At 44.5% G+C, this 17,744-nt stretch overlaps 1 protein-coding gene across 3 annotated transcripts in view; it reads right to left on the bottom strand.

Moving 5' to 3' along the window:
* Positions 1 to 17,744, bottom strand: part of dnah9 (dynein, axonemal, heavy chain 9) — a 155,320-nt gene that overhangs the window by 56,295 nt on the left and 81,281 nt on the right. For 2 of the 3 annotated variants that reach the window (XM_056429060.1, XM_056429057.1), the window contains 8 exons: positions 17,334 to 17,495; positions 16,333 to 16,526; positions 14,912 to 15,074; positions 14,520 to 14,643; positions 13,138 to 13,280; positions 11,412 to 11,573; positions 10,971 to 11,204; positions 40 to 120 (listed from right to left, as the gene is read on the bottom strand). In XM_056429060.1, the coding sequence (XP_056285035.1) occupies positions 40 to 120; positions 10,971 to 11,204; positions 11,412 to 11,573; positions 13,138 to 13,280; positions 14,520 to 14,643; positions 14,912 to 15,074; positions 16,333 to 16,526; positions 17,334 to 17,495 (1,263 nt within the window). Of the gene's footprint in view, positions 1 to 39; positions 121 to 874; positions 963 to 10,970; positions 11,205 to 11,411; positions 11,574 to 13,137; positions 13,281 to 14,519; positions 14,644 to 14,911; positions 15,075 to 16,332; positions 16,527 to 17,333; positions 17,496 to 17,744 lie in introns of those variants that run through there. The other variant, XM_056429058.1, reaches the window with a different exon arrangement.

The raw sequence follows: 17,744 nt of genomic DNA, 5'->3' as shown, positions 1-17,744 counted from the left end.
TATTTTTTATTGGTTCTAAAACACAACACAAGGTCTTGCCTGGATCAGCTTGTCCGCGTCCTCGTTCTTCTGCTTGAGTTCCACTTCCTGAGCAGCCAGCTTGGCCTTGAGGTCATCCACCTACAAGAGGAGGAAACAGGAGACCAAAGAGGTCAGGGGAGATGATACGAAAGCCAAGACCAGATCTCTCTATATATACATACATATATTAGAGATGCATCGATCAGGTTTTTGGTGCCGATCACTGAAATCAGTATCTGCCGATCACCGATAATACCGATCACCGATCACTGAAATCAGTATCTGCCGATCCGATAATACCGATCACGGTGTCGATTGAAGCATTCTATTTATTGTGTAGCATTATTGCCTAGGACTATGAGGAAATACATATATAAAGCAACTCAAACATTAAAGAAATTACCGATTTCTTTAAACATTTAGGACTTTTACTTTGAAAAATGTCCTAATTGATACATTAAAATAGTTTGATTGCTATTGTAGGGGATTTCAGATATGTATGGAACACATCTGCATTATTCATTTCCTGGAACTCTTGGGGAAATCTATATACAGGACTTTTCTTAACATACAAAAGTCTGACTTATTTTTATAAACTCTTCCTTGGTACAGTAAACATGTTTTAATGTTAGCATAATTTAAGCTGAATCTCAGAAACGATCTATAAAGATACAAAATCAGTTCATTGTTTACTTTTATATGTTCGTGCATGATTTGTCGACATCTTATTTTGAAAAACGGATGTTGTTTCACGTGGTTCTTTCCGCTAACTTTGCAAAACCGGATGTTGTCACTTAAATCCTTCCGCTAACTTTATCAAAACCCTCGCGCGCTCCCGATCGAATGCGCTTACCGTCAACATCAGTCTTTAGGGGCAGACATGTAAGAGTCGGCTGAGTTGACCACGGAGATTCCGCTCGGTGCGTGAGGATCCCCTCGTGGACCTCTCACTCTGCGGCCCTCGCCGGGCGCATCGTCTCCGTTGCGGTGCGCGGCGATTGCTCTATCTGTGCACGTGCCTGTACAGGCACGTGCACAGATAGAGCCCTAGTGGTGCTCAAGCACCAACCCCTTTGCCCTGGATGAGTAAAGTGCCCTTTTTGCTGGAGACACATTTTTTTTATTCATCCGTATTTAAGAATAAAAGTTACTCTTTCTGTCATCAAGTCCCCCCAAATGTGTTTTAATATCCGACGGGGCATTTATTTGAGTTCTTGTGAGAATTTCGCCTAGACCCGCTCCGCGGCGCTCACGAGCCCCCCCCCTCCTCCTCCTCCTCCTCCACTTCCTCCTCCGCGCAGGTCTCCTCGTGCCACCGAACGGCTGCACCTCCTTCTCCTCTGACCCGCAGCATCAGACACACAGGTCATGACGGTGTTTGTCCCCTGACGTTGTTTTGTGAAAAATCAACCACAACATTAGCGCTGCTGAAAACATGACGTCACGACTGGTCCGACGGTTCCTAAAAAAATAAACAAACAAAAACTCCGTGATTTCAAAGCCTCGTCCAGCTGTTTACTGACGTTAGTTATGTTTAGAGAATAGAGAGAGGGAGAGAGAGAGAAGAGAATAGAGAGAATTCAAGAGAAAAGAGAGAGAGGGAGAGAGAGAAGAGAGAGAAGAGAGATGAGAGCGAAAGAGAGAGAAAAGAGAGAGAAAGAGAGAGGAGAGAGAGAGAGAGAGTTCTTATTCCGTTCTATTTAACGGGCTAGTCTAGGATTTGCGTGGCCAGACTGAAAAAAAATCATAAGGCCTCTCTTGTTCAGAGGGCCGGGCTAAATGTGGAGGCGGGCCGTATCTGGCCCGCGGGCCTTAGTTTGAGGACCACTGCTCTTGGCTGTTGATGTCTATCAATATCGCTCATTTTGAAAATGACGTAAGAGGGCAATACTGATCCATATCAGACTAGGAGGGCAATACGTGGCTGGCATGACGCCCATTAGCCAATCAGAATGCTTGTACTGTTGTTGCTATATAATAATTCATCTTTATTCATAAAGAAAATGTAAGCTAGCTGTCTGATGCTGCCAGAGGAGACGCAGGTTGAGGACAGCTTCATCAGTGTATTGCTGCTAATGCTTCAACTCTGTCAGAATGTTTTTTTGGCATTGGGTGCCCTTTTTTTTGGTTTGAGCACCTGCCCCCCAAAATGTCTGTGCACGTGCCTGCCTGTATATATGTATATATATATACATATATATATACATGTATATATATATATATATACATGTATATATATTCACATATATATATACATATATACACACACACACACATATATAGATACATACATATACACATACACATATATATATATTCAATTCAATTCAGTTTATTTGTATAGCCCAATTTCACAAATTACAAATTTGTCTCGGAGTGCTTTACAATCTGTACACATAGACATCCCTGCCCCAAAACCTCACATCGGACCAGGAAAAACTCCCAAATAACCCTTCAGGGGGAAAAAAAGGGAAGAAACCTGGAGGAGAGCAACAGAGGAGGATCCCTCTCCTAGGATGGACAGATGCAATAGATGTAATGTGTACAGAAGGACAGATTTAGAGTTAAAATACATTCAATGAATATGACAGAGTGTATGAATAGTTCATAGTAGGCATATTCCACGATGGAGACCTCCACGATCCATCAGGCAGATGGCGGTGGGGAGGAGGAGTGGCGAGTCTCAACAGAACAGTGGCGTAGTCATGAGCAGGAATTCCACGACCCAGACGATCCATCAGGCAGATAGGATCTATGCCGTCTCATAGGGTCCGATGACCCCATGAGACGTAAAGTCAAAAGGACTTCGGGAGAAAGCAGAGTTAGTAACGTGTGATTGAGAGATGAAAATTCATCCTTAAGGAGAGAAAAAGAGGAGCTAGGTACTCTGTGCATCCTAACACCTCCCCCGGCAGCTATAAGCCTATAGCAGCATATCAAGGGGCTGGACCAGGGCAAACCTGATTCAGCCCTAACTATAAGCTCTGTCAAAGAGGAAGGTCTTAAGTCTACTCTTAAACGAGGTGACTGTGTCTGCCTCCCGGACTGAAATTGGAAGCTGGTTCCATAAAGAGGAGCTTGATAACTAAAGGCTCTGGCTCCCATTCTACTTTTAAGACTCTAGGAACTACAAGTAGTCCCGCATTTAGTGAGCGTAGCTCTCTAGTGGGGCAATATGGTGCGACAAGCTCCTTAAGATATGATGGAGCATCACCAATCAAGGCTTTGTAGGTTAAGAGAAGAATTTTAAAAGTGATTCTTGATTTTACTGGGAGCCAGTGCAGAGCAGCTAGTGCAGGAGTGATGTGATCTCTTTTCTTAGTTTTAGTGAGAACACGAGCTGCAGCATTCTGGATCAACTGGAGGGACCTAAGAGATTTATTAGAGCAGCCTGCTAATAAGGAGTTGCAGTAATCCAGTCTCGAAGTAACAACGTGAACCAATTTTTCTGCATCTTTTGAGACTAGATGTGCCTGATTTTTGAAATATTACGTAGATGAAAGAATGCAGTCCTTGAGATTTGCTTTACGTGGGAGTTAAAGGACAAGTCGCGATCAAAGATAACGCCAAGATTCTTTACAGTGGTGTTGGATGCCAGGGCAATGCCGTCTACAGAATCCACATCACCAGATAATTGATCTCTGAGGTGCTCAGGGCCGATTAAAATTACTTGGTTTTGTCTGAGTTTAACATCAAGAAGTTGCAGGTCATCCATGTTTTTATGTCTTTAAGACATGCTTGAATTTTACCGAGTTGGTTGCTCTCCTCTGGTTTTATCGATAAATATAGTTGAGTGTCATCTGCATAACAATGAAAGTTTATGGAGTGTTTCCTGATAATATTGCCCAAAGGAAGCATGTATAAGGTAAATAAAATTGGTCCAAGCACAGAACCTTGTGGAACTCCGTGATTAACGTTGGTGGTTATCGGCGTCATCGTTTACAAATACAAACTGAGATCGATCTGATAAATAGGATTTAAACCAAATTAGTGCCGTGCCTGAAATGCCAATCGACTGCTCCAGTCTCTGTAACAGGATGTCATGGTCAATGGTGTCGAATGCAGCACTAAGGTCTAACAAGACCAGGACAGAGAGGAGTCCTTTATCTGCTGCCATTAAGAGGTCATTTGTAATTTTCACCAGTGCCGTCTCGGTGCTGTGGTGTTTTCTAAATCCTGATTGAAATTTCTCAAATAAACTATTATGATGTAGAAAGTCGCACAACTGATTTGCGACCACTTTCTCAAGGATCTTGGAGAGGAAGGGGAGGTTAGAGATCGGTCTGTAGTTAGCCAATACCTCTGGATCCAGAGTGGGCTTCTTCAGGAGAGGTTTAATAACAGCCACCTTGAAGGAGTGTGGTACGTGGCCTGTTAGCAGAGACACATTGATAATATCTAATAGAGAGCCGCCAATTAAAGGCAAAACGTCTTTAAGCAGCCTCGTCGGGATGGGGTCCAAGAGACAGGTAGACGTGTTCAAGTAGAAACCGTTGAAGATAATTGGTCACGGTTGATAGGAGAAAATCCTCAAATATACACCAGGGCATACAGCGGTTTCCAAGGCCATTCCACTTGAGAACAGATTGGCACTGGTTATGGGCAAGAGATTATTAATCTTGTCCCTAATAGTTAAAATCTTTTCATTAAAGAAGTTCATAAAGTCATTACCACTAAGGTTTATAGGAATGCTCGGCTCCACAGAGCTGTGACTCTCTGTCAGCCTGGCTACAGTGCTGAAGAGAAACCTGGGGTTGTTTTATTTTTCTATTATTGATGAGTAATAGGCTGCTCTGGCATTACGGAGGGCCTTCTTATATGTTTTAAGACTATCTCGCCAAACTAAGCGGGATTCTTCGAGATTAGTTGAACGCCATATGCGTTCAAGCTTCGTGACGCTTGCTTCAGTTTGCGGGTCTGAGGGTTATACCAGGAGCAAACCTCCTCTTCCTCACTGTCTTCTTCTTCAGAGGGCTATCGAGTCCAGTGTCATTCTCAGAGAGCCTATGGCACTGTCAACAAGATGATCAATCTGGGACGGACTAAAGTTAGACCAGGAGTCCTCTGTTATATTGAGACGTGGTATCGAATCAAATACAGAAGGAATCGCTTCTTTAAATTTAGCTACAGCACTATCAGTTAGACATCTAGTGTAGAAACTTTTGACTAACGGAGTACACTCCGGTAGTATAAATTCAAAAGTTATGAGGTTGTGGTCTGACAGAAGAGGATTCTGTGGGAAGACGTTCAAATGCTCAATGTCAACGCCATAAGTAAGAACAAGATCAAGCGTGTGGCCAAAGCTGTGAGTGGGTTTCTGTACTCTCTGACAGAAGCCAATCGAGTCCAACAAGGAGATGAATGCAGCACTAAGGCAATCATTATCAACATCCACATGGATATTAAAATCTCCAACAATAATAACTTTATCGGTTTTAAGAACCAAACTTGATATAAATTCTGAGAATTCAGATATAAACTCTGAATATGGACCTGGTTGCGGTACAGAATCACAAATCGAATTGGCTGTAGTGTTTTCCAGGTTGGATGTGAAAGACTAAGAACAAGGCTTTCAAATGAGGTGTAGTGTAATTTTGGTTGAGGATTAATTAATAGGCTCGATTCAAAGATGGCTGCTACTCCACCTCCTCGACCGGTGCCTCGAGGAATGTGAGTATTAATATGACTTGGAGGAGTCGATTCATTCAGGCAGACATATTCTTCATGGCTCAGCCAGGTTTCAGTTAGGCAACATAAATCAATGTGATTATCTGATATTAAATCATTCAGTAACACAGCTTTAGATGACAGAGATCGAATATTTAGGAGACCACATTTAATAGACCTATTTTGTTGCACTGCTGAAATAATTGTGTTAACTTGTATAAGGTTATTGTGTACGACTCCTCTTCTGCTTACTTTTGATTTATTTAATTGAAGTGGCCGTGGGACAGACACAGTCTCTACTCTAAAGTCAAGGGTGGGTAACTGCTCGAATGGAAGAGCAGAGAAGGGTGTTAAACTACAACTCTGCTCCCGGTTCCTGATCTGAACCCTGGGTTGTCATAGATTAAGTCCGGTGATCAACTTGGTCATATTCGCAGAAATGAGACGCGCTCCGTCCAACGTGGGATGAATGCCGTCTCTCCTCATCAGATCAGGTTTTCCCCAGAAAGTCTTCCAGTTGTCTACGTAGCCCACATTATTCGCTGGGCACCACCTCGACAGCCAGCGGTTGAAAGACGACATTCGGCTATACAATTCGTCTGTCTGCAAATTTGGGAGAGGGCCAGAGAAAATTACGGTGTCCGACAACGTCTTGGCATAAGCACACACCGATTCCACATTAATTTTAGTGAGTTCCGAGCGGCGGGCTCGGGCGTCATTACCACCGTGTATTACAATCTGACTGTATCTCCGCTTATCCTTAGCCAGCAGCTTCAAACAAGACTCCACGTCGCCCGCTCTGGCCCCCGGGAGGCACACGACTCTGGTCCGTGGCTTCGCTATTTTCACGTTCCTGACTATAGAGCTCCCGATAACCAGGGTGTGTTCCTCAGCGGGTGTGTCGCTGAGCAGGGAAAACTGGTTCGAAACGTGAAGTGGTTGGTGCACAGCGGGCTTCTGTGTAGACTTACGACTCCTGCGAACAGTTACCCAACCATCCGGCTGCACGGTTACCGCCGGGGCACAGCTAACAGCTGACTGTAGCTCCGCGCCGACTACGGGAGAGGGCGGGCTAACTAGCATAGCTGTCTGAGCTTCGATAGCGCGGAGCCGTGCATCTAACCCACTTAGACCTGCCTCCAACCTAGCAAATAAACTACACTTGTTGCATGTATCGTTATCATTAAGGGAGGCAGGGGGATAACTATACATGAGACACACTGAGCAAGAGGGAGCGGGAGGGAGAGAAGAAGAAGTCATGCTCGCTGTTGAGCTGGCAACCAAAGCTTACCGGAAGAGTGAGATGATGCGTTCAGGAGCAGCTGGGATGCACAGAACATGTATATGTATATGTATACATATACATGAATACATACATATATGTATATATGTATACATACACATACATACATATATACACAAATACATAATACAGATATATATACACACACAAACATATATATTTCACTGTTGTATAGGCTCGTCAAAGGTAACCTGGACAAAATAACATTTAACTGATTTATATATGTAGCAAACCTCCCGAGATGTTCCTTTGTGTCTGTTACGATGGAGGAGGGAAAGAGCACCGGGCGGCTGACAATAATCTATTTTTGTCTCATTAAATTATATAAGCAGCAATCAGTGTGTATATCATGGGCACTAATGAATCTATCGCTATAAGCTAATAGAATCTCTCCAGCGGGTTTGAGTGGTTGATCATTTGTTTTGTTGTTGGTATCCTTGTCGGATCTTATTAGTAATTACTAATACGAAGACAATCGCTGATTGAGCCGATGGCAATTTAATTGAAACCTAAACATCTCCTCATTCTGCAGCGCATACAGAGGACTGTGTGCTCTGGGAAAGTGGAACAAATAAGCTTCACCACAAAGGGCCTAAACCGTTGAGGATACAATGCTGTGCCCCACAGGATTGTGCCGTGAACCATTAATTTGACCTTTCATCCATTACTATAAAAAAACGAGTCTGTCCAAGTAGATAAAGGGCCGGAAAAAAAGAATGGCAAGCATATCTGGAAAGAAAATGGAAGCTTTGGGATCAAGAGCTGCTATCAGCACACACACAAATGCACAGACCAAGGTCGGTCGTAAAGAGAAATTAAAGCTGTTACAAACTCCTCATAACGCCCCCCGACAAACGGGGCTCTGCATTACTGCCGACTCCATCGGAATGTTGCACCGGGGAAATAAAAAGAGTTTTTCATGCTTGTCTTTCAGCTTGAAAACAAACAGGAAATCAGGCCAGAGAGCAGACAGCCCCAATCGGGCTGAGAGCATTTTGTGAAAAAGATTGTGTGGAACATTAGATGAGCACCAAGTGAGCCGTCAACATGATGAATCAGCAGAGGGGAGACAGGAGGACAAACTAATTGGCGGGAGACAATATTCAATACATCGGAGTGGCTTCTGTGTTTATCCAGTGCAGATGGAAAATACATATTGCTGTTGTACAGTAGACCCATTGTAAGAGAGCAGCGCAGGAGGCGATCGCTGCTCAGCCGTGCGTGTGATGTCTGTTATTACAGGAGAGACATGTGTTGGAAGAGAAAATGTGGACTTTTCTTATTATTCTCAGGGAAACCTGCAATTTTTCTTTGTCCCAACGCTGTCAGGGTGCAACTGACTCTACTTAAACTATTACTGCTACTCGACTGAGGCTGGTATTACCAGTACTGTGTCTTTTACTAATATCATCACCAAACTGGAAAGGACACAGCCTCCACAGAATTAAAGCAGACAACAAACATGGAACTAATGTGTCCTCTGGGGAGCAGATGACTCATGCACAGCATCTCCTGCAACCCCCGCCCCACCACACACACTCACATACACGCTCTTTTTGTTTTTCATAGCCACAGCAGCCCCTGGTGAGCCACAGAACCTCTTGCCCAGAATGTTAAATAACAGTACTCATGTGAGTGCACTAACCAACACAGGGAGCATTAACGGTGGCCGGCTGCTGTAAACCACGTGCTCTCTAATTAGAAGGCTTCGCTATTACCATACAGTCCCTATTTATAAATATACAGTGTGTGTGTGTGTGTGTGTGAGGCCACTCTGGCTTTCAAAACATTGATGTCACTTATGTGGAAGGAGTGTTAATGATGTGTGTGGTCTTGTGCGGGTGGGTGTGTGGGCAGCTTGATGCAGAGCAATGGAGATGTGTGCAGGGGTGAAATGATGTGTGTGGATGTGTGTGTGTGTGTGTGATTTCACATTGCACTGTGTACTCTATAACTACTATAATTATGGCATTTCTGCAAAGGTGTGGCGCTGGTAAACATTTAGACTAATGGATCTAGGTGTCGATATTAAAGGGTGGAAACAGGAAATGCTTCATATAAACATTGCACGTGACAAAATAAAGAAAAGGACGCATAGTTGCGGAATTGTTCCACTCTCCGTCGAGCTCAGTGAGCTTAGTGAATAAAAGATGACAGGGACATATCCAGCTAGTCACATTTACTGCGTAATATGTTCCCAAGTACTTTTTTTACGAAAGTAAATTTAACTTGCAGAGTAGGTTAATGCAAGATAGTTCTGACTCTTACTTGAGTCATTGCTTATATTCTGTTTGTCATCGCACTACACGTGATGATCAGAGGCGTTTATACTCTGCTCCGGAACGCCAGAGGGCTTCCTTAGAAATGAACTGTGAGGATTCAAAAGCAGTGTAACTCATAGATTTGCTCAGAGACTGTCGGTGTAACTGGCAAAGAGCCATAAACCTGCCTCCAGCATCAGAGGGGGATTATAATTATTAAACTCATATGCATGAAATCCTTTATTGCCTTTGTACAAGCCTTGTAAGAAAGTATTAAATGCACAAAAGAAACAAAAGGTTACATCTCCTGAAAACAATTTCATTTGGCTTAAAAATACATCTTCATGTAGATTATTAAGACCTCGTGTTTCTCAAGCATCGAGAGGTGAATCGCCTTCTGTGTGTGACAGTCATGTGATCGGCCCCGCCCACGTGATGTGCTCTTCTGCAGTGTGACTAACTTTGCATTCCTGTCTCTGTTCGAGAGCGTTTACAAGAGCAGAGCTGCACGGCCCACAGTGAGAACCGATAGTTATAGAATAAGATCCAGCATGGAAAATACTGGCATGAGTCATTTTATATCTTAACAAAACTAATTAAAATATGCATTTTGTATTGATTTCAAAATAAAGTACTTACACCAGATCAATGTGTGCATACACATGCGTACACCCGAGTGTATGACCTTAAACGAAGCCACGTGATTTGTAAAAGAACATCACTGAAATTTATTTCAGTTTATTTTTGCTTCCATCTGGTCACATGACATCTATTGTTCTGTCCATCCTGGAGAGGGATCCTCCTCTGTTGCTCTACTGAAGGATGATTACCTTTTTTCTATTTTCTTGAGAGTTGTTCCTGATCCGATGTGAGGTCAAAGGTCAGGGATGTCGTATGTTTACAAACTCTAAAGCCCTCTGAGGAGAGTTTGTAATTTGTGATATTGGGCTATAGAAAATAAACTGAAAAATTATTTCAAATATTTTATTTTAATTCCCTGACAACTCAACAACTCCCGATCTGGCCATAAGGACCAATCAGCAGCAGGTAGGGGTAGTTGTGATGCATTTTTGTCTGAACATTTAAGGACTTGTAATTGCCGGTTTAACATTTGTCATGATATTTGAAGTATCTATTTATACTCATTAGAAGTTTTCTATCTGGTATTCAGAGATGTATACATCATCAAACAACGATCTGCAATGTTAAGACAGAGTGAAGTCTTCTTCTGTGTGTCGTTATCACAGCTTCGTCTTCGTCACTCAAGCATAGTGCCCGCCCTCTCTCTCCCCCCCCCCCCCTCAGGTAAACGCTGTTCTGTCAGCACTGCAGTGGTTTGCACTGTTAGCACCATCAGCTGCAAGCCGCCGAATCAACGATGAAACAGAAGGACAAAGTATATTTGAAATTCCATATCTCCAATTCCCGTTGCTGGGGAAGATCATGTGGTACGAAACAGAAGCTCCTGAGTGGCCACAAAATGGACTGCGTGGTCAACTGCTATACTTTTAAGAGCAGCTGTTCAACTGTAAAAGTCATGGGAAATATGGAAAGAAGAACATTATAAAAAGATTTGCGGCGAACAATAAGACATTACCTGAGCCATCACGACCTCGAACACTGTGGATGGTGTGTAACATAATGCTTTGAGCATTTAGGGTAAAATAGGGAACATTGTGTAGGAAACCTGGGGCGGGGTTTACACGGCGGCTCTGTACCTGAGCCGAGGTGCTGTTCAGCTTCTGCAGGCCGTTCTCCAGCCGCTCCATCTTGGTGGTGAGGTCTTTGCTCTTCTGGCCCAGCAGGCTGCCGTACAGCTTGATCTGCTCCAGGAAGGACTTGGGCGTGGTGTAGTTGTAGCGCCGCTCGTTGGCCAGATACTCCCCTGACCTCTGATTGACACTCATGTGGACGTATGCCATGAACTTACTGACCGACTCCTTCACTCGGAGCTGTCAGAGTCACAAATGATACATCTGGTTACTTCACAATAAAAGAAGCTGCAGAATTGTCTGCAAAGCAATATTTTCCTAAATGTAATGCCCGTGGTCTGCTTTGTACACATCGCTTAGCATTTCAAATGATATGTTTGGAGCGTGAACAGCATTTTTGTGGGTGGTTTCATTCCTGTGAGTCGATGAAGTATGAGCTGTTCTCACATCAATATTCTCCACCTCCTGGAGGAACTTGAAGCTGACCGACTCCAGCGCCTCCTGTGGCCACTCATGGAACCAGTTGATGGCTGTACAGTTCACCACTGCAGGGAACTTCCTGCTGCGGACCCTCAGTTTACTCCCCACTGGAGAGAAACACAGAGCCACCTGCAACACAAGCACACAGACACACACAGCAAGGTCAAACAGAGGTCAAACAGCAGCCACACCCCTTTCCCTTTTCTGGAGCCACAGCCACTCTGAGAAAAGGAAGGCAGGGGAATCCTGCTCTGATTACACTTCTTTGAGGTCAAGAGGGGGAATGAGAACTGTGAACAATTATTTGGAGCTACATCATTAAGCAAATAAAGCCTCCAGCAAGCATGTGAATGAGAGGAGTGTGTTGAGCTGTGGGCTGAACAGCTGGCTTGTTGAGAAGCGCAGCCAGATGCTCGATACCATTAGAAACAAACATGCAGGCGGCACGCCCAAAGACACTTCTGATGGTGATCGAGTCTGGAGAAGGAAGAGGCGGCATACTTATCTTATACTTCCTCTGATGATGGCTTTACACACTCAGACTTCAACGAGCTGTTTTCAGCTCACAGAAGTGCCATTCCAGCAGCACATCTCCCCCAGCGTGTCTGCCAGTGACCCTTTATTATAAAGCCATGTGCCATCTTGTTAAAGGCTCTTTACACCCAAATACCACTATCCATCAAGACTCCCTGCAGCATTGCTATTCCTGGCAGCACGTTTGCCATGTATCCACAATACCAACTGAGGTCATTGAGGTCTTACAACCGATTTTTAGACAAATAGATATTTGGCTCCTCTTTAAAAAAAGAGGAACACAAGATAATGCAGAACCCATCTCGAGAATTATCCAACTTAAATAAGTTTCAAGATAATCAAATGATCCCCAACCAACACACACATGAAGTGTGGGGCATTTTCAGCTGCCTAGCTGGGAGTAATGAATATACAGTGTTTGATTTTCACTTTTCATGTCATGAATGGTTAATGGTTAAATCATTTGTTGACATTTCCTACACAGTAATCATCTTGCAACCCCTTTGGCGTCATCTACCACAGCCATGTTTGGAACCACTGGTCCAAACCAATCTGCTCCCAGTTCTGAGCAGAGTCTGCTCTGAATCACATTACCAACATGGCCCGTTCTACCCAGACAGCCAAACAGAGATCCATTCTGTACTAGCCCGTGCTCATGGTATCGCCTTCCTAATTTAATCAATCTGCAACACAGGGAGGCTGGAGCTGGGAGCGAGGCAAGGATGCAGGATGTCTGCGGCGGTGGTGGCCACTGTAATAATGACAGGAGAAGCCCTGTCTCCCTGGGGAAAACAAAGCGGTGACATGTTGGTGAGATTGTCTCCAGCTGAACGGAGCCTTTTGCTTACGTTGTGATGTAAAACAACGTCCACTGCCCCCAAAGGCATTCAACTGCTTCTCAGACTGTCAGGGCACAACATCGTCGAGGGAAAGGCATCGTTATAAAAACAGAGGTTTTAAAGTATAAGGGGTTTTGTATTTGGAATTAGAGTGTGAGGTGGCATGCTATCACTGTATTAGGAGACGGTTGAGAGTCCTGGGAGATCTGGATGGCAAACCTTTCCTGAGAAAAGCCTTTGAGAGCAACTTTCTCTGGATGATTAGTCGTGAAATGCAGAACACACAGAGCGGGTTGTACTCGACTCTCTGACTGCTTCACCTTGAGCTGTCTGCGAACCCGGTCGATGAAGAACCTCCAGCAGTTTTCCCTTGTATCCATCAATCCCGAGCCACGGACCTCTGACCTCACGCTGCCAATGATGCTCTCCATCTCGTCGTCCGCGAACAAGTCAGGAATCTCTCCTAGAATGATTTTTAAAAGTTTTTTTTAAATCAACCACAGTTCCACTGGCAGGGAAAGCACCAGACTGTGGGAAAACAGTCATTGTGATTCATTTCTGTTAAAGAGCTAAACTTGTGCAAGAACGCTGCAGAACTTTTTCATCTTGAGATCTGAACTGACACCTCTCTTCTCACATGTCGCTGTGATAATAGAGGTGGTGGCAGCAGGAGTTCATCCAGAGGCCTCATGCTAATGAGGAGCGCTGCTTTAAGTCACAGCCTCACGGAGCGGAGCACGGACTGCTGACACAGGGACCACACACCACCGCAGCATCGAGGACAGATGGGCTCTTTTAAACCAGGCACTTCCAGTCGCTTGACTTTCACCCTAACGCTCCTGTGGTTAGCTCAAGGCTAAAAGATAAACCCTGATCACCTCTGGACCAGTCCCATAACCAGACTGATTGATTCAGCATTCTTCTGAAGTTGTGTTCATGTTCGCTCATCTTGGTTTTTAAGGAGGAGTGAGAGCAACTTCATTTTAACATTGCTAAGTTCCCAGGTGCAGTGAACTCAACAAGAAGATGACCGCGGGATGACCTCCCCATTTCTAATCTGGCCAATAATATTCTGTTCGGTTGGTTGTTGGGCCAAACAGTCAATGAACACAACACCCCCAAAAATTATACATACAAGCAGCAGGACTAGCGCTACATGACCGCTGCGGATAGCTTAGCTAGTTCTGCTGAACACAAGCAGGAAACAACAAACATGTCTACTGGAGAAACACTTCCTGTTTCACTTTTGTGAAAGCTTTGACATGTTCCCATACTTTGTGTTTGTAAAGTCACAAAGTAGGGAACAAGACTCAGTAATATCAGTTACACAAGCTATCCAAAGCTAACATTAGCCACACGGTGTGCCTTGTATTTTGTTCCTGTTCTTGCTTTATGTCTTCCAATGTGAAATGCGATGTCGTGTTCTGAAGTTGTATTTGTGTTGTGGTCCTGGCCTCTGCTGGTATATGCCATCTTTTCTAAATGATATACTACATTCATGTTTGCATACTAACTGCCAAACTATTGCACTGCCAACATTAACAACTTGCAAATTATTCTAATTGCCTCTTTAATAATGTTGAGTATGAATGCAGCAGTTCTCCACAGTGATGTGTGGTAGTTGATGAGTAATGCTGCGGTAAGGCAGACACATTTCTGTCTTGTAAAACATGACACAGTACTGAAGGAAGCCGGCTGTTACCCGATGCCAACAGATCGTTGACCAGAACCAGGAACTTCTCGTCTGCCACTTGGGCGTCAGTCATTAGCAGCACCGTGCCAATGTTCTTCACGCCAGCTTTCATGTAGAGGGACGCCAGGTCACTCTGGGTGGCAGAGACAGAGGAAGACATGGAGCAAGAGAGTGACACACTAAATGGGATTGGGTTTAAGAGTTGTTCATTTGCAGTGACATCTATGTGCCTGAGACCTGAGTCACTGTGAGCGACCTGTGGGGAGCATCAGCACTGTGTCTACATTTCACCCAGATGCTCCTCACTCGGCGGTGAGAAACCTTTTAAAGTGTATATATGTGACTCATTGAGTTGTTCTTTTGCGGTGCGGTATTTCTTTGAGACGTAATCCTCGTCAAACCTTCAGGTCGACGATACTGTATCCTTTTCTTAAGGTGATCTGGAACACCTCCAGATTGGCGATGAAGGCAGCCAGCCGGGTCAGACTCTGCTTCCCGCTCCCGCCCACTCCAACCAGCAGCGCGTTCCCGCGCGGAGACTCCAGGATTCGGTTTATACGGCAGCTACATGTGGAGGTGAAGAAGGTCAGGGGGGGGGAGATCAGTGGAAGGGTTAGATACCGTAAAAGGTAGGAGGCAAGCCGGATGAATACAGACTCTGACTCATAGAACGAAGAACAACAGACAAACAGCATCACCACGTCCACCTCTGTTTCAATCAGGAAAGGAGGAAACGGCTTCTGGGACGTTTGGGCGTCAGTGAAACAATTTGATTGGTCCTCTTGTGGCCATGTCTATAATTAATTGACTGTATTGTCATTTGTGTTACTGCCAAAAGCAATGCAACACACTTCAACTAACATCTCAACAGCTGTCAGTATTTACAGAGCGGCTGGCATCGGATGCAACTCAACTGACATCGGATGCAACTCAACTGACACGTCAACTACCTTCAACTTTTATGGCTCAACTGACACTCCCACTACTTCAAGCATTTACACATTCATAAAAACATAAACACAAAAGTGTATGATAAATAGGTTTAGTCATCTTACTCATCAAAGGATTATAATTTCAATTAGAAAAACCTAGAATTGACCTTTTAAAATACTAAGTTAATAGTGTTATTTATTATCAACTGTGGATTCATGAATATGAAACCATAAAATAGTATCTGCTGGTGTAAGGTGTGTCTTTAGAATATAAAGCAAACAGGAACATAGTAATTACATTACATTTATTTTGAATAGACCCAAATCAAAAAATATAAACCTACAATGTCCATGTTCATGATAATTCATATCTCATGAATGTGTTTTAAACACAACCACCCACTGCTCAAACCCACCACACTTCACATTATACTGGAGCGGAGACAGTTCATACTGACACTAATATGTATTTGAGTGTTCGGAGAGTACAAAGAGAACTTTAGATTGCTTCACAAGTCAAAGGGAGGAACAGATTTATTAGCAGTTGATAGAATGGTCGAACTATAGAAACCATGGAGTCTTGAGTTTGAATATTTAAACCAGTGAACATATTGAATAGCTTAGTAGTCCATGATAATGTCAAACAGTCGGCACAACTTAAATTAAAAGAGAAACACTAGATGTGAAGAGGTTTTTAGACTCGAGCAGAACCTGATCTGTTCTCTGCATTCCTGTGAGCCGTCATGACGGATGATGGATTATTTCCATTTGCCTGTCGCTGTCTGTAAAAGAGAACTGTAAATCCTAAAGAATCTGGGACGCGAGTTCAGTTCCTTGACAGACAATAAAGTTAGTGACAGAACCCCCTCACACTCAAAACTTCCACTCACATGTGAGCCATGGCGTCCTCAAACAGCACCAGGTTGAGTGTGGCGTTGACCTCGTTGTAGCTGTCTAGCACCTCCAGCAGGGTTTTATTGAGGCAGCTCCAGGACTCCGCAGCCATGTACCGGGCCTCGCCGAGCCCACGGGCAAAGTGGCAGTACACGTTCATCTCCCGGGTCTCTAGAGTCTCCTGCATGTCCTTGGGGAGGGATGTGCACACACACATTGCAGTAGTAAACCACCCACTACCCCTGTCAGCACACCACTAATGATAAGCTTAAACCGTCTGGACAGGAAACAGCTGTGCAGAGGGTGACCTCGTTCATGTTCCCCAATAGTTCACTGGAGACGCTGTGTGCCTCTCCGGGAGGCTGCAGCGCTCTGCCAACCTCTACTGGCATGTCGCTGAAGTAGGTGTGATCAAGGAAGCTTCTTTTTACAAACACTTTATTATGTTGTGCATGTCTTCATTGTCATGGTGTCAGGTGCATCAGACTCTGAAGAGGTTCATGTGTGCATGTAAACATGCAGCATGTTGCTCACAGGGGGAAGGTGTCCTCCGCTTACAGACGCTGCCCACTCTGAATAATATATGCTAGAGTGCTTAGTGTTAGTCTTTCTCCTTCTCTTGTGGTGGGTGTGTGTACACATATACTTGTCAGCTTCTTCATTGTGGCGTGACTAGTGTGCTTCCGATAGAGCCAGAGAAGCTAGTGAGGGGAGCAGTGGACAGAAAACCATTAAAATGTTTTCCAATTTGCCGGGCTGACAGCACATACCCTGACAGCCAGACCCCGTACTCACGGATTTAAATTCTCTTCAAGCCTCTCCCGCCCCGCCCCGCCCCGAGCATTCCTTTTTTCCCTCCTCTCCTCTTTCTCCTCGCTGTGTTGGCCACTGATGTCCAGCTCCAGACAGAGAGCGGGCAGCCTAATGATCCCCCCCTCCCCCCGTCCCCTAGCCTGCTGCTCTGGTCTTCCTCTGCTGAACTTTGTGAAACTCTCACCTCGTAGAACTTTTTCACTGTGTCCGCCTGCAGCTTATCAAAGGCCTGGAAGTCCTGCACCTCCACCAGCTTGTCTCTGTACACCCGGTTGGACTCGTGCAGATAGATTTTCAGCAGGTCCGGAGGGGCTTTCAGGCACTCTGCGGTACAGAAGAGAATGCCCTGGGCGGAGAGGGGAGAGAAGAGGGCTTAGAGTTTCATTCCAGTGGCAGATTTGCTCCATTTACAACAGGAAGGAGAATACAGCACAGTCACTGTGGGTAAATCAATAGATATTGAGTGGGAAAGCTGTTAGTAGGTGTGTCAGAAAAAGTCAGCGAATAATGGCTCCATGTTTCTTTCACCTCGCTGTCTCAAACGTATTGCTGCATGTGGAGATTAGTTCTGTGGGCATTTGTTGGAGGGAAGAAT

This window comes from Pseudoliparis swirei, chromosome 13 (genome assembly GCF_029220125.1).
Source record: "Pseudoliparis swirei isolate HS2019 ecotype Mariana Trench chromosome 13, NWPU_hadal_v1, whole genome shotgun sequence".
In the NCBI taxonomy this organism is placed as follows: Eukaryota; Metazoa; Chordata; class Actinopteri; order Perciformes; family Liparidae; genus Pseudoliparis; species Pseudoliparis swirei.
The sequence above is the reverse complement of the archived record's forward strand: the minus strand, read 5'-3'. Positions and strand labels throughout refer to the sequence as shown.